General features: G+C 43.4%; 2 protein-coding genes across 3 annotated transcripts in view; one reads left to right on the plus strand and one right to left on the minus strand.

The window, feature by feature from the left end:
- bet1l (Bet1 golgi vesicular membrane trafficking protein-like) overlaps positions 1 to 23740 on the minus strand; it is a 32491-nt gene that overhangs the window by 8301 nt on the left and 450 nt on the right. Inside the window, exons 1-2 of one of the 2 annotated variants that reach the window (XM_072272931.1) lie at positions 3648 to 3713; positions 3263 to 3351 (exon numbers count right to left, since the gene is read on the minus strand). In XM_072272931.1, coding sequence (XP_072129032.1) covers positions 3263 to 3328 — 66 coding nt within the window. In that variant the 5' untranslated portion in view covers positions 3329 to 3351; positions 3648 to 3713. Of the gene's footprint in view, positions 1 to 3262; positions 3352 to 3647; positions 3714 to 23740 lie in introns of those variants that run through there. The other variant, XM_072272930.1, reaches the window with a different exon arrangement.
- LOC140205350 (maestro heat-like repeat-containing protein family member 1) lies at positions 8257 to 13089 on the plus strand. Its single transcript, XM_072272944.1, has one exon. The coding sequence runs from the start codon at positions 8257 to 8259 to the stop codon at positions 13087 to 13089; it is 4833 nt and encodes a 1610-aa protein (XP_072129045.1).

The following is a 23740-nucleotide window of genomic DNA, read 5'->3' on the forward strand; positions in this document are numbered from 1 at the left end:
TCCTTTCTTGCTTCCCTAGATTCCTCAATAGACCCATCTGATCCTTGCTTCCTAAACCTCATGTATGCTGCCTTCTTCCTCCTGACTAGATTTTCCACCTCACTTGTCACCCATGGTTCCTTCACCCTACCATTCTTTATCTTCCTCACCGGGACAAATTTATCCCTTACATCCCGCAAGAGATCTCTAAACATCGACCACATGTCCATAGTATATTTCCCTGCAAAAACATCATCCCAATTCACACCCGCAAGTTCTAGCCTTATAGCCTCATAATTTGCCTTTCCCCAATTAAAAATTTTCCTGTCCTCTTTGATCCTATCCTTTTCCATGATAATTATAAAGGCCAGGGAGCGGTGGTCACTGTCCCCTAGATGCTCACCCACTGACAGATCTGTGACCTGACCCGGTTCATTACCTAGTACTAGATCTAGTATGGCATTCCCCCTGGTCGGCCTGTTCATATACTGTGACAGGAATCCATCCTGGACACACTTAACAACTTCTGCCCCATCTAAACCCTTGGAACTAATCAGGTGCCAATCAATATTAGGGAAGTTAAAGTCACCCATGATAACAACCCTGTTATTTTTGCACCTTTCCAAAATCTGCCTCCCAATCTGCTCCTCTGTATCTCTGCTGCTACCAGGGGGCCTATAGAATACCCCCAGTAGAGTAACTGCTCCCTTCCTGTTCCTGACTTGCACCCATATTGACTCAAAAGAGGATCCTGCTACATTACCCACCCTTTCTGTAGCTGTAATAGTATCCCTGACCAGTAATGCCACCCCTCCTCCCCTTTTTCCACCCTCTCTATCCCTTTTAAAGCACTGAAATCCAGGAATATTGAGAATCCATTCCTGCCCTGGTGCCAGCCAAGTCCCTGTAATGGCCACTACATCATAATTCCATGTATGTATCCAAGCTCTCAGTTCATCACCTTTGTTCCTGATGCTTCTTGCATTGAGGTACACACATTAAGGTAGATGAAATTGTAGCACTTTTATAGACTGGCACGTATGATGTTGTAGGCATCACTAAATCATGGCTGAAAGAAGATTACAGCTGGGAGCTTAAGGTCCAAGGATGCACATTGAATCAAAAGGACAGGCAGGCAGGCAGAGGGGGAGGCGTTGCTCTATTGGTAAAAAATGAAATGAAATCAATATAAAGAGGTGGAAGAGGGTCAGAAGGTGTTGAATCATTGTGGATCAAGCAAAGGAACTACAAGGGTAAAAAGTCCTTGATAGGTGTTGTATACAGATCTCCAAATGGTAGTAGTAAGGATGTGGCCTACAAGTTACAATGGGAGATAGAAAATGAATACCAAAAGGGCAATGTTACAATAGTCATGGGGGACTTCAATATGCAAGTAGATTAGAAAACAGGTTAGCGCTGGATTCCAGGAGGGGGAATTTCTAGAGTGCCTACGAGATGGCTTTTTCGATTAGCTTGTGGTTGAGCCCACTGGAGGATTGTACAATGAACCAGAATTGAGAGCTTAAAGTAAAATAATCCTTAAGATCAAGTGATCATGTCTTAAATTTGAGAAGGAGAAGCAAAAGTCAGATCTATCAGTATTACAGTGCAGTAAACAAAATTACAGAGGAATGAGAGAGAAGTTGGCCAGAACTGATTGAACACTGGCAGGAATGATGGCAGGGCAGCAATGGCTGGAATTTCTAGAACCAATTCAGAAGGCACAGGATATAAGCATCCCAAAGAGGAAGTAGTATTCTAAAGGCAAGTTGATACAATCATGGCTAAAAAGTCAAAGCCAACATAAAACCCAAAGAGAGGGCATATAATAGAGCAAAAATTAGTAGGAAGTTAAGAGGATTGGGAAGCTATCAAAAACAGAAGGCAACTAAAAAGTCATTAAGAAGGTAATACAAAACATTAAGAGGGAATACAAAACTAAGCCAATAATATTAAAGAGGATACCAACAGTTTCTTCAGATAGATAAGGTGTAAAAGAGAGGCGACAGTGGATATTGGACTGCTGGAAAGATAGTAATAGGGGCAAGGAAATGGCAGAGAAACTGAATAAATATTTTGCATCAGCCTTCACTGTAGAAGACACTGGCAGTATAGTAAAAGTTCCAGGTATCTGGCTTCATGAAATGTGTGAAGTTACCATTGTTAGTGAGAAGGTTCTTGGGAAACTGAAAGATCTGAAAGTAGATATGTTGTCTGGAGCAAATAGTGTACACCCCAGGGTTCTGAAAGAGGCGGCTGAAGAAATTGTGCAGGTGTTAGTAATGATCTCTCAAGAAGCACTAGATTCTGGAATGGTTCCGGAAGACTAGAAAATTGCAAATGTCACTCCACTCTTCAAGAAGGGAGAGACGCAGAAGAAAGGAAATTATCAGCCAGTTAGTCTGACCTTATTGTCTGGGAAGATGTTGGTGTCGATCACTAAGGATGAGGTCTCAGGTACTTGGAGGAACATGATAAAATATACCATAGTCAGCATGGTTTCCTCAAGGGAAAATCTTGGCTGACAAATCTGTTGGAATTCTTGGAAGAAGTAACAAACAGGATAGACAAAGGAAAATTGGTTGATATTATGTATTTGGATTTTCAGAAGGTCTTTGACAAGGTGCCACACGTGAGACTGCTTAACAAGCTATGAGCCCATGGTATTGCAGGGATGATTCTAGCATCAATAAAGCAGTGGCTGACTAGTAGGAGGTAGAGTGGGAATAAAGGGAGTCTTTTATGGTTGGCTGCCAGTGACTAGTGGTGTTCCACAGTGGTCTGTGTTGGGAATGATTCTTCTTATGTTAGATGTCAATGATTTGGATGATGGAATTGTTGGCTTTGTTGCAAAGTTTGCAGATGACATGAAGTTAAGTGGAGGGGCAGGCAGATTTAAGGAAGTAGAGAGGCTACAGAAGGATTAGGACAGATTAAGAGAATGGACAAAGAAGTGACAGATGGAATAAAGTGTCGGGAAGTGTATGGTAATGCACTTTGGTAGAAGAAATGAAAGGTTGACTATTTTCTAAATGGAAAGAATATACAAAAAACTGAGACAAAAGGGACTTGGGAGTCCTTGTGCAGGATTCCCTAAAGGTTAACTTGCAGGTTGAGTCTGTGCTGAGGAAGGCAAATGCAATGTTAGCATTTATTTCAAGAGAACAAGAATATAACATTTCCTGCTCAGAGCATTGGCTGGTCTAGGCAGCTGTAAAAACAAATTAGAGGAAACGTTGCTAATTACTGTGGGACAGGGCTTGAAAATTAAAATGTGACAAACCGCTTTGAGTCGGGACACTTTGCTGGACAGGTTCTCTGCCATCCGCTTGTTTTCTGCATCGAGCATTTGGTCCACTGCACTTGAGCCACCTGAGGAGGAGAATTAGAATCAGAATCAGAATTAACACCATTGGCATATGTCATGAAATTTAACAGAACAAGGCTGTGTAGCGATGATGTTTCACGGGGACAAGACTGGGCAACGACGATGTTTGACTGTTAAACACTGGGTAATGATGATGAGGAGGAGGAAAATGGTTAACAGCTGCACTAGAGCCGAGGCTTCAGGAGGAGAAGGTAAATGATAAACTAAACTTGCTGGATAAAAGCCCCCTCTATCTTCCCCTCACACTGGGTGTGGCACGGTTAGCATGCTTTGCACTTACAGGTGACCGGGTTACATTCCTGCTGCTGCCTGTAAGGAATTTATATGTTGTCCCTGCGACCGCATGCATTTCCTTCAGATGATCTGGCTTCTCTCACAGTCCAAAGATGTACTGGTTGGCAGGTTAATTAGTCATTGTAAATTGTCCTGTGATTAAGCTTGGGTTAAATTTTAGCCAGAGTGGTGAATCTGTGGAATGCTTTGCCACAGACTGCGGTGGAGGCCAAGTCCGTGGATATACTTGAAGCAGAAGTTGATCGTTTCCTGTTCAGTCAGGGTATCAAAGGATATGGCGACAAGGTAGGTGAATGGGGTTGAGTGGGATCTGCGATCAGCCATGATGAAACAGCGGAACAGACGATGAATTGAATGGCCTAATTCTGCTCCTGTGTTTTATGGTTTTAGGATTGCTGGGTAGCACACTTGAAATGCCAGAGGGGCCTGTTTCATGCTGCATCTCAATAAATGAATAAATAAATCGATTGGGAACAGCTCCAGTAAGGGTAATGCTGCTGTTTAAAGAAAGGAGACAAAATTTAACATTTAGTCAGAATTATTTGTTGACCTGGCATTGTTTGCAAAATGCTGGAATTCATCATTAAAGGCATGTAACCTTAGGATGTCACAGGGTTTGTCATTGTCAATGTGGTTTAGTGATTTCAGTCTGGTTCAATGTGTTCCACAAACCCAATCGTTTTTCTACAGGATGAACTCGCAAATTAAACTCTTTGGAATAAGGGAGATCTCATTGAAACCTATTACACATTGAAAGGCTCAGATGGAGTGGGTATGGAGAGGATGTTTCCTATTGTGGGGGAGTCTAAGACCAGAGGGCACAGCCTCAGGATAGAGGGACATCTGTTTAGAACAAAGACGAGGAGGAATTTCTTTAGCCAGACGGTGGTGAATCTGTGGAACTTATTGCCACCGACAGCCGTGGAGGCCACGTCATTGGGTATATTCAAAGCAGAGATTGATAGTTCTTGATTAGTCAGGACATCAAAAGTTACAGAGGGAAGGCAAGAGAATGGGGTTGAGACGGATAATAAATTAGTCATGATGGAATGTGGAACAGATTCGACGGGCTGAATGGCCTGATTTTGCATCTATGTCTTGTGGACCTAGCAGAGAGAAGTAAGGGGAAAATCAGTTATTGGAGAATAAAAACCTGCGGAGTACATCGGAGGTAAATGTGCCACTCTGGCATTGAAAGCATTTCATTGCAAGGGGTACAGTAGAGAAGGCAGGACTGGATAGGGCCTCAGAGACTCCACAATTAGATTGTTTTGTATAGTTTTATTTCAGAATTCCGCCATTTAATGATGTTTGTTGTGTATAACTTTGGCCTTGTGGAAAGAACATGAGAAACAGGAGGAATTAGCTCATCCGGCCCGGTCCATCATCTTACACCACCAGGACTGATCTTCAGTCTCAGTAACTGTTCATGTCATAAAGTTGACGTGCTGTACAGGAACAGCCCTTCGGCCCACAATGTCATCCTAACACCTTTAACCACCTACTCTCATCCCATTTATCCCATTTGCTCATATTATGACCGTAAATGGCAGGATACTTGGTAGTGTGGAGGAGCAGAGGGATCTGGGGGTACATGTCCACAGATCACTGAAAGTTCCCTCACAGGTGGATAGGGTAGTTAAGAAAGCTTATGGGATGTTAGCTTTCATAAGTCGAGGGATAGAGTTTAAGAGTCGCGATGTAATGATGCAGCTCTATAAAACTCTGGTTAGGCCACACTTGGAGTATTGTGTCCCGTTCTGGTCACCTCACTATAGGAAGGATGTGGAAGCATTGGAAAGGGTACAGGGGAGATTTACCAGGATGCTGCCTGGTTTAGAAAGTATGAATTATGATCAGAGACTAAGGGAGCTAGGGCTTTACTCTTTGGAGAGAAGGAGGATGAGAGGAGACATGATAGAGGTGTACAAGATAATAAGAGGAATAGATAGAATGGATAGCCAGCGCCTCTTCCCCAGGGCACCACTGCTCAATACAAGAGGACATGGCTTTAAGGTAAGGGGTGGGAAGTTCAAGGGGGATATTAGAGGAAGATTTTTTACTCAGGGAGTGTTTGGTGCGTGGAATGCACTGCCTGAGTCAGTGGTGGAGGCAGATACACTTGTGAAGTTTAAGAGACTACTAGACAGGTATATGGAGGAATTTAAGGTGGGAGGTTATATGGGAGGCAGGGTTTGAGGGTCTGCACAACATTGTGGGCCGAAGGGCCTGTACTGTGCTGTACTATTCTATTCTACTCATGTATCTTTTCAAGTGTCTAACTATATCTTTTCAATGCAGTGACTGTATCTGATACCACCATCTACTCTGGCAACATGATCCAGATAACAGTGCCTCTCTGTGTAAAAACGCTTTCTTCTCAGATCTTCTTTAAAATTTCTTCCTCTCACCTCAAGCCCCCACTCTCTTGCTTTTGAAACCGCAAGCTTTTCCTATTTCCACCATTGTATTGAAGAATCTGCAGATGTCTGTTTTGAATGGACTCAGTGACTGAATCCTGACATTTCAGGGTGGAGCTGCAGAGTCACCAGCCCCCACCTCAGTCCAAATGGCCCGACCCTTCCCCTAGAATCATGATCTTCTCAGCCACGAGGAACTCCTCACATCCAGGAACGTGGACACTCTGTGGCTACTTTATTAGGTAAACCTGCTTATTAATGCAAATATCTAATCAGCCAAACATGGCAGCAACTTAATGCTTAAAAACAAGCAGACATGGTCAAGAAGTTCAGTTGTTCTTTAGACTAAACATCAGAATGGGGAAGAATTGTGATCTCAGTGACTTTGATCACGAAATCTCAGAAACTGCTCATCTGCAACCAAGGTTCATGGGATTGGTGTCAGCAGTGTGTAAACTGCCCCACACGGACAAGCGGAAATGAGGGTGATCGCATTCAGAAATCTGAGCTTCTAAGGTGTTCTGATTGGGCAAAGCCGATAACTCTTTCCTTTAGAGCTCTCCACTCCACGAGGTAGAAACTGTTGTATTACACTGAATCACTGTTAATTCACCACAAATTACTCGAGTCAAAAAAACAAAGACAGGGTAGGTCTGCCAGTCAGTCCCATTCCCCACTCTAACAAATCTCTGATCAGCACAGCTAAAATTTCTTCCAACAAGAACAAGTGAAAAACCTCACACACAAAATGTCAGAGGAACCTAGCAGGTCAGGCAGCATCAATGGAGGGGAATAAACAGATAACATTTTGGGCCAAGATTCTTAATCAGGACTAGAAAGGAAGGGGAAGATGCCAGACTAAGAAGGTAGAGGGAGGGGAACGAGGATAGCTAAAAGGTTGTAGGTGAAGCCAGCAGGTGGAGTGGGGTGGGGGGGGGAGAGATGTGAGAAGCTGGGAGGTGGTAGGTGGTATGTGGGAAAGGCAAAGGGCTGGAGAAGAAGGAATCTAAGAGGAGAGGAGAGTGGAACATGGGAGAAAGGGAAGGAGGAGGGGCACCAAGGGGAGGGAAGAAATTATTGTAAGGAAAAATAGATGTTGAAGGCACACAGACGGAATATGAGGTGTTTCTCCTCCAGCCTGAGACTGGACTCATCATGGCAGAACAAGAGGGACCAACAGGTTGAATGAGAATGGGGGCACTGAAGAACCTTCTCTGCATCCCCTCAAAGTCATTCGCATTCTCCCTAACGTGCAACAGGTCACCAGACACTGAAACAACTTTAGAAAGGATTGGGAGAAAGTCCTTGCTTTTATACTTAATGGCTGTGTTTAAGAAGGTCAATATCTCATTGATTTGACCACTGATATTTGGTTCTACATTGTTACCCAGAGCTGGAATGACATTCTAACTTTGAAAGGCTGGGGTCAGATCTATAATTGGACCATTTTATGACCAACACCCTTCCTGAATTCATATTCCCACCTCTCTGTAAAGTTTGGCAGGCCAGGTCCATACTGGGAACATAAGTGAAAACCACAGCCTTATCGGAAAGGTCCGTGAAAGTGTGGCTGATAGTTGCCAATCAGTGGGCCGAAGGACCTGTGTCCATGCCGTATTTCCCCAACCAGACCTTTGCCCTACCCACCTGAAACCTCCACAATATGGATGCACTGCGTAGACCCAGGTCATAACCAGGGGTGGGGGGGGGAGGGAACTATTGTCACGTGGTTTCATAATGAAAACCATGGCAACAGAGACTGGTGAACAATGCACACAAAGCAGTACAGAATAAGTATTTGCAGATGCCAGCCATGAGGTGAAAGCTTAACATTAAATGTGTTCATCGAATCAAGCCTAACGTAGACCACTGGAGGTAGGATTGGCAAAGCTGTGCCAAGGACCAGCATTAATCATCAGTAAGAAGGTATCATCCTTGGAACAAGAGAGATATTAGACTTTCTCTGCTGAGATCTGCTGTTTATATTACAATCTCTAATTGACAATTAGGCACAAAGTTTGTAGTTAAGACGCCTTGTCAAGTTGAAGAGCAGTGGTTAAGTAAAACCAACGCTGGTTTTATAAATACACCACGCAGCTCAAAGCCTCAGAACCTTGCATCTTTATTGAGACAGTTTACATCAATTTTATCTTCACATTTCAGTCCATTCATAAAATGCCTCACAACGTGGAAATATTCACAGATGCACTTGTGAAAATGACCATGGGGGAAGAGGAAGGTTCTCTGGACGAAATACTGGAGACTATCTATGTGTTGGGTCTGCATCACCCTGAAAGGGTGTTACTGATCTATTATGATCATCTAGCCCAGCACACCAAACTGACAGCTTCACAGGGGGCTTTGTTACTGGTAAGCATGGGGAATATTATCAAGGACACCCTTGATCAGATTAGTCAGAGACTGGCCCAGAAAATTCTCTCTCTGTCTGCAGTGTGGATGACTAAGCCAACAGGGCCAGATGCTGGGAGTCAGCAAGCCGCAAGTAACCTGCTGGTTACCATGAGCAGCAGATTTACTGATCAGGTCGTCCACTTGTTGATGGAGAGTTTCAAACAGGGTCACCACCTTCAAGTATATGTTATAAAAACCCTGAGCAAAATGTCAACAGAAAACCCTTACAACATGGTGCCATTTCTGAAGCAGATCTTAGGGGCTATGTTTCCAACCCTCTTCAGGACTAAGCAGGAGGAGATGAAAGCTGCATTTGCCACAGCACTGGGAAATTTCAGCAAGAGCATCCTGATGTATCTGTCCAGTGTGGAGAAAACCTCAGACCCTCTAGTAACCGCGGAGACTTTCTCCACTGAGATTAACACCGTTTATAGTCTGTTGTTTAAGGTGTGGCTGGAAAAGGAGCCCCCTAAACTGATGCTAACCATTGTGGAAGCTCTGGGCTATGTCACTTCACTCTTGCCAAGGGACAGGCTAGAAAAGGAACTCCCCAAGCTAATTCCAACCATTGTGTCTCTCTACAAGAAGCATCCTGCACATTCTTCTGTCACAGGATGCCTGCACCAGGTGTTGGACATTGCTATCAAAATAAACAGTTTAGAACTGAAGACACAGATGGGCAATCTGCTTAAAAATCTCCACCAGCAAATCTGCCTTTCTGTAGGGTCAAAGAACTCCCTTGGCAGGAAGAACCACGGTGAGATTTTGCACTGTTTTACGCTTCTTGCCCCAGTTTATGCAAACACTTTGGTTGACTTCCTCCTGCCCAGGTTAGATAACGTGGAGCAGCAAACCAGACTGGGAACACTTAGTATCCTGAGGCATCTGATAAGTTCAGCCTCCTCACACCTAGCCCAGAAGAAGGCTGCCATTGTGGCCGCCATGAAGCCAGTGCTTGTGGATAAATGCAGCAACCAGGAAAAGAAGCTGGCTGCTCAGCTCATCTGTGCCATGGCCCAACACAGTTACATCCAGGCGGAGGACGGAAAGGTAATGGTGGAGTTTCTCGTCCGACAGTGTGCCGCCGCTCTCGATTCAGGCACGCCAGCAGGAGCCAGCCATCAGTTAGAACAGGTTACAGATGAGGACCTGGTCACAGTGTGTGAGACAGTGATGTTTATGATCACAAATACAGCAAAGATGGAGAACGTTCTCTGGGCTGTCCTCCTGGACTACGTCACCATGACCCAGTACACCAAGGCTCTCACAACCATTTGCAATTGCTTAGCACACCTCGGGAAAAAGAAGCTGCAGTCTGGCATGGGAAGGCTTATGTTAAAGTACAAGACAGATAGTTGTCCCCAAAAAGCCCAGGAACTGTTGGCTCGACTCCTGCTGCTGTCTTGCTGCCCATTTGAGGGCGGAAGCCGGGGAGCAGCAGCCCTGAGATTACTGCAAGTCCTGGGTTCCAGTTTTCACCCAGCAATTGCATCAGAGTGGGACAGGGACCTGTCGGCATTAGTTGGTCAATTACAGGAGCATTCCAAGGAAACTCTACCCGAAGAGGAATGGGAAGAAAAATTATTACTGCTGCTGTCCAAAACCCTGGCCAGCATTAACGATGAGGAATGGATGCGTCCACTGAGTGAGGAAATCTACAGGCATATTGAGATTGTCTGTCATTCAGCACAGAAAGCATTCCTCTACAAAGCTCTCGGGGTTGTGCTCAGCCAGCTTCACAGCACCAATGTAAAGGAGGACCTTTTCCAAATGCTGCTGAGTGTACAGCCCAGCGAGAGGGTCGAAAGGGAAGGTGTGGCCGTCGCTTTTGGCCTTGCTTCTATGAGTCACTTTGATGATGCCCTCGACTGTCTGCAGGAGTTTGCTCATGCTGAGAGAAGCAAGAATAGCAAATGTTCCTCCAGTGTTCACGGGGACAGGGTTGACGTGGACATGGTTGAGGTCAACAGCACCCTTGTTCTGTGCTATGGCAACATGGCACTCTATGCCCCTGAGGAGCAGGTACTGCCCAGAATAGAGAGCCACATTCTACCTGCTGTTATCGAATTCATTCCAGACAGGCAGGGAATGACAGCGGAATATGGCAGTGGCTCATTGCAGCTCAGTCTCATACACACCGTCACTCTGATAGCCAAATCCCTAGAAGGAAACGGCCAGAGAGTCCAGCTGAGCAGGAAGAGGGAGCTGCTGCACTGTATGCAGGACTTTATGGAGGCAGAGCCGACACAGCTACTGCACAGCCCTGTGCGACAGCAAGCCATCACCGCCTGTACACACCTCATTAAACTGTGCAGCGAGTCCAGCCACTCTGACATCCTGCCTGTGATACGTACTTGCTTGGCAAGTACTTTTGGCCTGCTGCCGGCAGAAATGCACAGGGGCAACACTGGAGGTAATGAAGACACACAGTATGCAGAAATTGTGAAGGCCTTGAAAGAGTTTCTGAAGCAGGTACTGATTCAGGACCCCACCCCAGAATGTTTCCAGGCTACGTTTAAACAAGTAGAAGTGTGGATTATCTCCGCCAAGGAGCATGAGCGAGAGAGAGCTATGGACACAACGCTGGAGTTACTGAGGTATTACTTAGAAGAAGTGCCTGTCAATGATGTAATGCTGTTGCCTGATCTGGGTGCTGTGATTGGACGCCTCATGCCACGATGTGCTGACCCATCACTTGTTGTCCGACAGATGTCGGTAGATTCGTTGCACGTGATGCTGGCCATTCAGGTGCCATACCAGGACACCTATCTAGATCAGCAAAGTGCACAGCTTGAGGTGCTGAAAGCAGTCAGAGAGGAGCTGGTGAATCCCAGCCCTTCACTTCTTCTTCAAGCTTGCAGGCAGATTGCAGAGATCATCTCCAAGAGTTTGCCTCAGGACCAGCTGGGAAAGCTACTCCTCGCGGTGTTCACTGGGCTGTCTGACCAGCAGCCCAGCTGTGCCAGTGCAGCGGCCGTGCTCACTGGAACCATCATTGCAACACAGGGCAGGGAACTGAAAGGTCAGGTCTCTGAGATACTTGAAGCTCTGAGGATTGAGCTCCAGTCAGCCACTCTAAGAGTGGAGGTAAAACTCTCAGCTCTGCGCAGTATTGCCATTCTAGCCTTGTACAACCCAACAGCAGTAGTGGACCATCTCCTTAGCTACCCTGCTCCCTTGGACAGCTACACCAGCCAGCTGTGGCAATCCCTGGCAGAGTACACACAGGGGAGCCCAACCATAATGAAAGAGCTGGTGGACACACTGAAACAGCAGTTACTACACTGGGAGAAACAGATCCATAGCATCCACGAGAACAAAACACCACACCCCTCTCACGAGTGCCTGGCTACCGTCTGTGCCCTGCACAAGATGATCAGCACACCGGAGTCAGCAGAGGCTGTAACAGAATTATTCCCGGAGCTCTTCAGTGTTCTCCTTGTCCACCTCAGCTCCTTTGTCGAAATTTCTTCACCCACTGTTTTTGTTCCTAATTGTCCAACAAAGCAGAAGGAATTCTTAGTGAAGCTTCTGACACTTAGGAGCAAGGATATCTGTGTGACTTGTGTGCAGGCTTTAAAGGCCCTGATGGGTCAAGCGAACCAGCAGAAGCTGGTAAAATGTATGGAGGAGAATGGTGGCTGGAGCCAGATGATTGATCTCTACCAATCCCAAGCAGGGGTTGCCCTCCTCGCCAAAGAAATGGCTAGGTATGCAGGTTCCAGTTTGAGTGGGATTGTAGAACAGGTAATAGCACTCATCTCCACTCTTCAGGAATGTCAGAAAGTTACCGCAGCTTCCTTCCTCGGTGGGATATTAAAATCACCACTGATGGCCAGACTGGACCTTACAGACGCCCTGGTGAGCAAGCTGCTTCAGTGCCTGGCCAACTCCTCCACTGCTCTCCAAGCAGTGTGCGTCAGGGCTCTGGGCAACATCGTAGTCGGAGACCCTCCAAACACTGAGAAATATTCTCAGCAAGTGCTGTGTGCGATGATTTACTTAATGGGATCTGAGCAGCGGGACAATGAGGTGCTAATGTTTGAGGTGCTTTCCTGCCTGGGGAAGCACTTGAACCTGCTGAAAGCAAGCGCTATTAAACCCTCTATCATTAAAATCTTCACCGCCACCCAAACATTCTTTGACGCTTCAAATGAGAGAGTCCGGGCTGAAGCATTTAACGTGTTTGGAAACCTGGCCAAATGCGGAACGAGGGACTCAAAATCCTTCTTGTGCCGACAGATCCACGGGAACTTGGTCCGTCTGTTACTGCAGCTGGATGCCAGGAGCGAGGAGCTCTCCTCTTCGTGTAACATGACTCTACATTTGGTTGCACCCTTTGTGGTCTCGGCCAAGGCATTCTCACTGATTGAGAACTATGTGGGAGAGCCTACAATGAACTACATTGAGTTCCTCAGAGCTATTTCACAGCAACTGATGAAGGACTTCCCTGAAAAGATCCACTCTTACATTACAGACTGCACATCCTTCTTCAACAGGCCGGAGGAGCAACTCCGAGCAAACGCCATAACCCTTTCAGGACTGTTTTTCCAACGCCCAGAAAAACATACCCAATCTGCCCGCAAAATTACCTAATGTAACAAATTTTACTTCTGCCCTCCTCCAAGACGCACATCAGCCTCATTCATCCTGTTCACACTATTCAAGTATTTCTGAATAAATTACTTCATTGTAACACTGCTACATTACTTACTTACAGGATATGTTGTTGAGGAGGCTCTGAGGGAGGACAGAGCTCAGGGTTTAGAAAGGCACGGCTTTTCAATGTAGCAGCATGGATTTAGCACAAAGTTATGAGTGAAGAAACTGAATTTTGGAGGAAGCATTGAGAAGTGTTGGTGAGGGTTGTGCAACTATACCATCATAGAACACTACAGCATAGAAACAGGCACTTTGGCCCACCTAGTCTGTGCTCAATCATTAATCTAACTAGTCCCATCAACCTGCACCCAGACCGTAGCCCTCTGCATCCTTCCCAGCCATGTACCTATCCAAATTTCTCTCAAATATTTTTTTTTTAATTTTATTTTTATTTGGATAAGGAATTCACAAATATCATGTACTTTTTTCACACATATAACATATTCCATTTTTTTATATGTATAAAACTACAATTATTTATACATTCTTAAGTACACATTGAGATGATATAAAAGGAAAATAAACATTTAAATAGATAATTATGTACTGTGGTAAATCTAACCTATTAGGCTAAGTAATGGAATTAGTTGTTAAGAAAAATGGTAATAATAGTTTCCATATAACCCTTCTGGACCATTTCCACTGGTCCAAAATGTTGTATATAAGCCTATGTATCAACCATTGTAGGTGTTTATATCCTAATTTGTTCATGCTTGCTCCTGCCTGCAGACATAATTATCCAATCCCTATGTACTTATTTACTTAATTTTTTCATTTTTTTATCCCTTTCCCAAATCTTTCCCTTTACTTGTGTTAATTCTCTATTTTCCAAAAGAAAACAAAAAAAAACAAACATTTAGACTAGGGGTGCTTACGTTAGCAATATTACTGTGTTGATGAGAAGAGCAGTATAAATCATGAGGAGAGTCATCTAAAGTCTGCTCGCATTGGGGTTATATATTCAATCCATTTATTCCAGATTTGATAAAATTTTTCTTTTTGAGTTCTCAGGGAGTAAGTCAACTTTTCCATTTTAAATATTTCCAAGTTAATTTCGTACCAATCTTCTAATGTAGATGGTATTGGATTTAGCCATTTTCTAGTGATTGATTTCTTACTTGCCGCTAAGAGGGCCTGCAGCAACTTTATATCTTCCTTCTGTTCAAGAAACAATACATGCCCCAAATAGAGCGTCTCAAAGTTCAGAGGTATCTGGGACCTAAGTACCTTAACTAATGTTCTATGAATACCTTCCCAAAATAGACTTAATTTAGGGCAATCCCAAAAAATATGAAAATGATTTGCCTCCTTGGAGCCGCACCTTCTCCAACACATCACATTTGTATCTTTATATTTTTCCTGATATGGGGTCTTGAAGTATCTTATAATGTATTTCCAACAATGTTCTCTCCAAGTCAAAGAATTAGTCGAGGACCATTGAAATCTGCAGATTTTCTCCCAAGCCTCCTCTGAAAGTACCAACCCCGCTTCTTTCTCCCACTTCTCTTTAATATACAGTGTATTTACATTTTTAGCATGGGAGAGTGCATTATATAATCGAGAAACTGATTTACTAGGTATTGAACTGCAAGCCGAATTCAGAATCTTGAAAAATTCTAATTCTACTGTTGATAGGTCTGTATATCTACAACTCTGGTTAACATAGTTTCGTACTTGAAGGTACCTAAAAAAGTCATTATGTTCTAGGCCATGTTTGTCCTGCAGGATTTGGAAACTTTGTAATACTCTTTTATCTATAAATGAGAGGTAGGTTGTAAGACCTTTCTTTATCCATAGCTCAAATCTTTCATCTCCTCTGTTGGGAAGGAATTCGGTATCATATGCACACCATCTAAAGAGTTTTAACATGTTATTAATTCCACATGAATTAACCACCTTCTGCCATACTTTTAACGTAAGATTTATCCAAGCGTTTTTAAATTTTTCCAACTGGGCCATCAATCCTTTGTCAGCTATTGAGGCCTGAAGAGGAAAACTGTCAACTAATTCAAATTCTATTTCCTTCCATCTAGCCTTATATTCCCTATTACACCAATATAACAGAGGGGTTATCTGTGAGGCATAAAAATAATTTCTCAGGCAAAGAAGAACCATACCTCCTCCTTCCTTCCCTAACTGTAAGGTGTTATATCGAATTCTAGGTTTCTTTCCTTGCCAAATGAAGTGGGAAATCCATTTGTCCCATTCCCTGAATTGATTATCATCCACCTCCACCAGTAAAGTACGGAAAAGATACAATAACCGAGGAAGAATATTCATTTTTATAGTATTTATCCTTGAATTTAAACTTAAAAAGGGGATAAGATTCCATCTATGCATATCTGCTTTTATCTCTGAGATTAATGGCCCATAATTTACCTGTGGTGTTGAAAGATCCTTCGGCAGGGTTATTCCTAAATATTTTAATGATTTAGCTTCCCACTTAAGATCATATGTATCCTGCAATTTTTTGGATGGTGTATAATTTAGGGACATAACCTGCGTTTTCTTTACATCTATTTTATAACCTGATATTTTCCCAAAGTCATCCAACAGTGTAAACAATCCTATAAATGATTTTTCTGGTTCACTCAGATAGACCAAAACATCATCTGCGAATAACGCCACTTTCTGTTCAATCCCTGCCACCTTGATACCTTTTACGATTTCGCTCTGTCTTATTAGTTGGGCAAGCGGTTCAATATATAGCGCAAAAAGGAGAGGAGAAATTGGGCATCCCTGTCTAGTGCCTCTCTCTAAGATGAAGGAGTCAGAGAGGTCCCCATTTATCTTAATTCGGGCTGTAGGGCTGTCATATAGAGTCTGAATTACTTTAATAAACTTTTCTTGAAAGCCGAATCTTCCTAACACTCTGTATAGGAATGCCCAACTAACCGAATCAAAAGCTTTCTCAGCGTCCAATCCTACTACCATTGTCTCTGTCTCGTTCTTATTAACCTGTTCTAATATGTGCAGAGTTCTCCTTATATTGTCCTGTGTTTGTCTTTGTTGAATAAATCCAGTCTGGTCTAAGTGGATTAGGCCAGGTAAAAGCTTTTCCAATCTGCGCGCTAATATAGATGTAAATAGTTTGTAATCTAAATTAAGAACACTAATTGGCCGATAATTGCCACATTCTAGTTTATCTTTACCCTCTTTAGGAATAACTGAAATAATTGCTTCTCTCCAGGAAGGTGGAGTTTCTCCTCTCTGCAAGATCCAATTAAAGGTGTTAAGTAGTAATGGGGCTAACTGTGTCTTCAGGGACTTGTACCACTCTGAGTAAACCCATCAGAACCCGGGGACTTTCCAGCCTTTAACCTAGAGATGGCCACGTTCAGTTCTTTGACAGTTACTGGTTCTAATAAACTTTCATTTTGTAAATCTGTAAGTTTAGGTAGATCTAAAAAATTCAATACACTGTCTATATAGGGCTCATTGGGGGCCCGGGGTTGGGAGTACAGCTCTCGATAACGTTTCAAAACTCTCTTGAATTTTCCCTATTGTACTCTCCACAAGCTTTGTCTTTGGATTCTTTATTTTATGAATTGTATTGTCTGCTTGTTGTTTTCGTAATTTATATGCTAATAATCTAGCTGATTTACCTCCTACTTCATAATTCTTTTGTCTCAGGTAAAGAAAATTTCTTTGAGTTTCCAACGTATAAATATCGTCAATTTCACTTTGCAATTTCCTAATTTCCTGTTTTCGATTTGAATTACTTTTGTTGCTATCTACAACTTGAAGTTGTTTTAATTTTCCTTGAAGGTCTGCTAATTTTTGTGCATTGATTTTTTTCATGTGAGTGGTAATGGAAATAATTTTCCCTAAGATCACTGGTGATGTTTCTCCCGCGTCATTAAGGTCTAGATATTCTTTGATTTCTCCCCTTAATCTCTCCATTACTTTCGGGTTATTAAGTATATGTGAGTTTAGCCTCCATAGTGTTTTCCTCATTTTCCTTTCCAGGATTAGAGACATAGAGACTGGGCTATGATCCGACAGATCAATTGTTGCAATATTACAGTTTTTTATCCTGAGTCTATCTGTATTAAAGATAAAGAAATAGTCTATCCTTGAATAGGCTGAATGAGGGAAAGAGTAATATGTATAATCTTTACTAGTAGGGTGTAATTCACTCCAGAAATCTATAATTCCCAACTCCTCCATCAATGAATTCACTTTCCGAGTCAGAGGTTTATTCTGAGTAACTATTCTTGAAGAATCTAATATAGGATTTAATCTAATATTAAAATCCCCTCCACAAATTACTACCCCTTGAGAACTGACCATTAGGTCAAAAATGTGTCTATAAAATGACCATTCACAACCTGGAGGAGCATAAACATTCAGCAATGTTATTTCTGTACCTTCTATTCTTCCTGTGATTTTTACGAACCGTCCTTCTTTGTCTCTAGTCTCTGAAATATGTTCATAATTAAGAGTACTTGATATTAAAGTAGCTACCCCTCTTTTGTGACTCAATTTATATGATGAATAAAATACATGCTTAAAGTCCATTCTTTTTAATTTTCCATGTTCAGATTGGCTCATATGTGTTTCCTGAAGGAAAGCTATTTGTGCCCTCTCTTTTTTCAATTTAGACATAATCTTATTTCTTTTAATTGGATTCAAAACCCCATTAACGTTATAGGAAATTATTTTTACCAATTCAGTTTGCATTTTTCTCTAGTAGAAAAAAAACTCTCCTTTTCTAACCAAACAGTAAGCAATCCCTTCTCAACAGTAAACCAAGACATATAACCACACCCTAGACATTTTTGAACGTGCAACATTTGAAAATTTTTCCCGACTTCCCACAGTGAGGCCTGAGCACCGACCCGCCTCAGTTCAGAGGGATAACCTCTATCTTCACCCTGTGTTAGAGGGCCCTCAGCAGTTTGAATAATCATAGAGAATTTTCTCCTATTTATGTCTCGACCATATTGCTATCATTCAAGTTATTCCGTCTAGTTTATTTTCAGTTACCAGTTTTCATTTTACCTTTAAGTCCGATTTACTCTTTTCAGTCATTTCTCTTAATTAATTTGTGTTCTCTGTACATTCGCGTCTGAATATTTGCAGCTTTTCCTTGTAGTTTGACACTCTGGTTCGAGTGGAGCGTCCTCGCCCCACTAACTGCCACGACTTCTGCTGAATCCTCTCCAGTAGCAACTCCAGTTGGGTGATAACTTTAATAGGTAGCCCCCGGTCCGCCAGGTCCAATGTTGCCTCCTCCACCGTAGCATAAGTTTTTGCCCCTTCGTCGTAAAAGACTCTCAGCCGAGCTGGATACAGGGTCTGGAATCTGATGTTGTTTTCCTTCAGGACTCTCCGTGTTTCCGTATGTTCCTTCCGTCTGGCAAGAATCCCCGGTGCGTAGTCGTGGTCTAAACTGATTTTACAGTTGTTCCACATGAAACCTTTCTTTTGCCATGCCCTCTTAAGCACCTCTTCCTTCGTTCCGTAACTGAGAAATCTGACCAGAATCGATCTGGGCTGGGCGCCTGCTGGAGGCTGTGGTGCCAACGCGCGGTGAGCTCTTTCTATCTGTAGGTCTTTTGCGGCCGGTATATCAAGGTTCTCTCTAAGTAGCTTCTCCACGAAGGGAATCATCAATCCGGGTTTACCTTCAGTTCCTTCGGGAACTCCGTAAATCCTCACATTTTCCCTTCTCGAGCGGCCTTCTTGATCTATTAGTTTCCACTGGAGCTGGTCTTGCAGCTTCAGCATTTCTGCTATCACCTGCTCTGCGTTTTGTAGCTTCTCTTCAATTCTAACAATCCTCGCTTCGGCTTCATCTATCCGCGAGTTAGGTTTTACTATTTCTCCTTTAATATCTTCCAGCTGTTTGCTGTTATCTTGTCGGAACTTGCGAATCTCTCCGAGAATCAAGGACAGAGCCACCGATTCCCCCTCATTATCTCCATCCTGGCTTGCCGTGGGGGAGCTAGGCCCGTCGCCTTGCTGCGTCTATGTTTATCAGCCTTCGGAGCGGACTTTTTAATCTTGCTCTTAGACATCAACCTTGCCCCTTTTATTAATATAGTTATGCAATATTAAGTATTTGTCTAAATTCGATTATGGGGCAGTTTACCTTCTTTTTTGTCGAGAGACTTTTTCCTTACGCCGCCATTCCCTTGATGACCCGGAAGTCCCTCCGCTTCTCTCAAATATTGAATTCAAACCCGTATCCACCACTGGTGCTGGCAGCTCCTTCCACACACTCACCACCCTCTGAGTGAAGAGGTTCACCCTCATGCTCCCATAAACATTTCACCTTTCACCCTTAACCCGTGACCTCTAGTTCTGGTCTCAGTGAAAAAACCCTGCTTGCATTTATCCTGTCTGTACCTCTCACCATTTTGTACACCTCTATCAAATCTCCCCTCAATCTTTTACGTTCTAGGGAAAAAGGTTCTAACCTATTCAATTTTTCCCTGTAACTCGTGTCCTCAAGAGTCAGCAACATTCTTGTAAATTTTTTCTGTACTCCTTTAATCTTATTTACATCTTTCCTGTAGGAGGGTGACCTAAACTGCATACAATACTCCAAATTAAACCTGAAACATCAACTATTTATTCATTTCCAAAGATGCCGCCAGACCTGCTGAGTTTCTTCAACATTTTGTGTGCATTGCTTTGGATTTCCAGCATCTGCAGACTTTCTTGTGTTTATGTTAGGTCTCACCAATGTCTTATAGAATTTTAGCATAACATCGTACTCATTACATTGATTCATGACGGTCAATGTGCTAAAAGCTTTCTTTGCGACCCTATCTACTCTACTTTCAAAGAATAATGGATCTGTATTACCAGATCGCTCTGTTCTACCTCACTCCTCAGTGCCCCACCGCTCACCATAAGACCTATCCTGGTTAGTCCTCCCAAAGTGCAACACCTCACACTTGTCTGCATTAAATTCTATCTGCCAATTTTCAGTCCATTTTTCCAGCTGCTCCAGATCCCACTGCAAGCTCTGATAGTCTTCCTCATTGTCCAGTACACCCCCAAACTTGGTGTCATCTGCAAATTTGCCAACCCTGTTTACCACATTATCATCCAGATCGTTGATATAGATGACAAATAATGAAAGACCCAGCACTGATCCCGCAGCACTCCACTAGTCACAGGCTTCCAGTCAGAAAGGCAACTATCTACTAATATTCTGCCTTCGCTCGTGAAGCCGATGTCTAATCCATTTTCCTAATCTCCCATGTGGGACCATATTAAGGGCTTTGCTGAAGTCTATGTGGACATCATCCAAAGTTCAAAGTAAAAATTTAGTATCAGAGTACATACATGTCACCACATACAACCCTGAGATTCCTTTTCTGTGGACATATTTAGCAAATCTATAGAACAGTAACTATAAACAGAATCAATGAACAACAAACTATGCAAATGCAAATGTAAATAAATAGCAATAAATAACAAATATGAAATAACAAGATAAAGAGTCCTTAAAGTGAGATCATCGGTTGTGGGAACACCAGAAATAGAATGAGTGTAGTTATCCCCTCTTGTTCAAGAGCCTGATGGTTGAGAGGTAGTAACTGTTCTTAAACCTGTTGGTGCAAGTCCTGAGGCTCCTGTACCTTCTACCTGATGGCAGCAGCGAGAAAAGATCACGGCCTGGCTGGTGAGGATCATTGATGATGGATGCAGCTTTTCTACAGCAACATTTTTAAATGTGTTCAATGGTTGGAGGGTTTTACCCGTGAGGTACTGGGCCGAATCCACTACCTTTTGTAGGATTTTCTGCTCAAAGGCATTGGTGTTCCCATACCAGGCTGTATGCCAATAAAATGGATCTTTAATATCAGTGGGGAATGTCAGAGGTATTCTTGCATCTATCCCCATGGTGAATTCAGTACATTGGCAGCTCCCTTTACACTCAGGACGTATTCCTGGGCACCGGATGAGAACTAAAGCTGCTCATAAAGGAGTCACTATACTATCACATTTACACAGAACAGTACACCACAGTGTGAGCCCTTCGGCCCATCACCTCGTGTTGACCCATATAAACCTATTCCATAATTAATCTAACTTTTCCCACCCAAGCTCACAACGTTCTTCTTTTACATTCATGTGCCTATCTAAGAGTCTATCCCAGAGGCCACAGCTTCAGAATACAAAGGCATCCCTTTAATCAGGTTAGTTGGAGTGTCAAATTTACGGGAAAAAGGCAGGGGAATAGGGTTGACAAGGATAGTATATCAGCCAGTTGGAGAAATCAATGCTTATGCCATCAGGTTGGAGGCTACATAGATGAAATACGAGGTGGACCCTCCCCTCCTGTCTTCTCCTATCATTTTGGATCTCCCCCTCCCCCTCTCAAATCTCTTACTATCTCTTCTTTCAGTTAGTCCTGACGAAGGGTCTCGGCCCAAAACGTCAACTGTACCTCTTCCTATAGATGCTGCCTGGCCTGCTGCATTCACCGGCAACTTTTATGTGTGTCAGCAATACAGAACCATGTTTCATTCAATTAGATACATAAAAAATTAACTGCACAACACCTGGTAAATAGGAATGAGGTTACACGTCAGGGCAGGAGGTTGGGTGAATGTGCCCTTGTATAATTAGATGGTGAAAGATTTAGACAGTTTAGGGTAAAGGGTTGCCAATTGTGTTTAATGGAAAAATTGTGGAAGTGTCAATCTGACAGGTAACCGGCTAGATTACTCTGACCTAATGTCCATGATTATAGCATGTTAAACGTTTCCTGTGTTTGCTCAAATAAACTACTAGACACCTCAACTGGTCAATGTTCTCGTTCAATAAATATTGGGCAGTATCAGGAGCTACCAACAAGGTTGACCACTTCGAGGGAGTGCTGAACCACAGGACAGACAGTGACAAGGGAGTGTCGCACTGTGGGAAGGGTGGTACTGAGGGATAGTCAAACTGTGGGAAGGGCAGGTACCGAGGGAGAGGAGGTCCTAAGAGACAGTCACACTGTGGGGGGGGGGTACTGAGAGAGGGCCAGAGGTGCTGCTCTGGCTGTGAGGAGGACTGGTCCCCATGCCATCATGGTGGGTTTCATTGAGACTTGTGGGCGTGGAGGTGTTCCAGCTGTCCTAATCTCTGGTCAGCTGGAATTGCTCACAAATAAGAGAAAATCTGCAGATGCTGGAAATCCGAACAACAAACACAAAATGCTGGAGCAGGACTGCTGATTGGACCCTTGGCCCAAGACAAGACACCTCTCAGGAGAGGGTCCTACATGTGAGCCGTCTTGCGGGGATGCCTAATGTACTCTTCCATGATGTACTACGGAGGTTCCTGCACACAATTTACTTCCTTTCCTTCGTCTGATGACCATACACCGTGGCAATCTGTTTCACCACCCGGTGGTGGGGGAGGTCCCCAGGGAAAATCCCTTTACGCAAGGGTCATTCTCATGTACATCTGGGACCTGGGTTGGACGGTGTTGCATAGGCAGTAGCTGCAACAAGCTTTTAAGTAGGTTCACTGGCATCCCGTCCACCTGTCCATTCTGTGGACGACAGGAGTCAGTGTATTACACTTATATCGAGTGTGAAAGATTGCAGCCCGTTTGAATATCTGAAGGGGCTGCTCCTCAGGTTGAGGAATTGGGATATAAAAATTATTTTGAACCTATGTAACCTCTGGCTAAAAGAATAATTGGGATTGGATAGCAATTTTTGAACTGAAGTAAACTCTGCCTTCAGCAGTCAGCTAAGACAGGCTCATACCAGTTCTCCTTGGCTTACAGAGAGACCTTGAGAGATTGCTAACATTGTACATTGTACCCTCGTTTGAGTAGGGGCAGGGCTCACCAATAAGGACTGGACAGCACATCCATCTGTAATTAAGCCTTGATTTAGCAGACTCCCTTATCTGTAACTAAGTTCTGCACAAACAGACTTGGTGAGCGTACCAGTTCAAATAACATCTTGCAACAGTAATGTATGGGGCTTACTATGTATAAATATATGGCTGTAACCTGAGGGAGAAGGTCCACTTGTCGGATGGTGGCAGTACTTATTTGCCTTCGCTTTGACAATTGGGTCTCAAACTCCTGCAGGAGGGTGCACAATAAGCTGTGGTAACAATAAGAATTTGGTCTCCCGCGTTTTATTCAGATTCGACTTTAACAAGGTACTGCTTCCACTTCAGCCCCGCGCTCCTCACATATGGGTAGCCAGTACAGAAAGGGGACGGGTCAGCAGAGGATTTACTGGTGATCCTACCACTGCACAAGATGGCCATTCACAGGTCCAGTGACAGACAAACACCCTGCCAGGGCCAACTGACAGTCTCTCTTCTGGGGACATGTTCATGCCCTGGTATCCTTGGAGAGAGAGCATGCGGTCACAATGGGTACAGTGGGTGTATTTTTGGGAGTGGTGGGCTCCCTACTATTGTTTTACAGACAGTAATGATCATATTTTAATTTGAATTTGCTCACTATCTTGATGTTTGTATGTTGTGTATTTTTGTATAAATGAACTTTTGTGGTTTTGTACAAAAAAGGGACAATACTGAGGGAGAATCAGGTTGATGATTAGGAACCCTCTCTGACTGAAGGTTAACACTCCCTGGATCCGTATCA

This window comes from Mobula birostris, chromosome 11, assembly GCF_030028105.1.
Source record: "Mobula birostris isolate sMobBir1 chromosome 11, sMobBir1.hap1, whole genome shotgun sequence".
NCBI lineage: Eukaryota > Metazoa > Chordata > Chondrichthyes > Myliobatiformes > Myliobatidae > Mobula > Mobula birostris.

Bases quoted from the DNA above. Each gene is read 5' to 3' on its own strand.
- LOC140205350 (XM_072272944.1), top strand. From the start codon at position 8,257: ATGCCTCACAACGTGGAAATATTCACAGATGCACTTGTGAAAATGACC.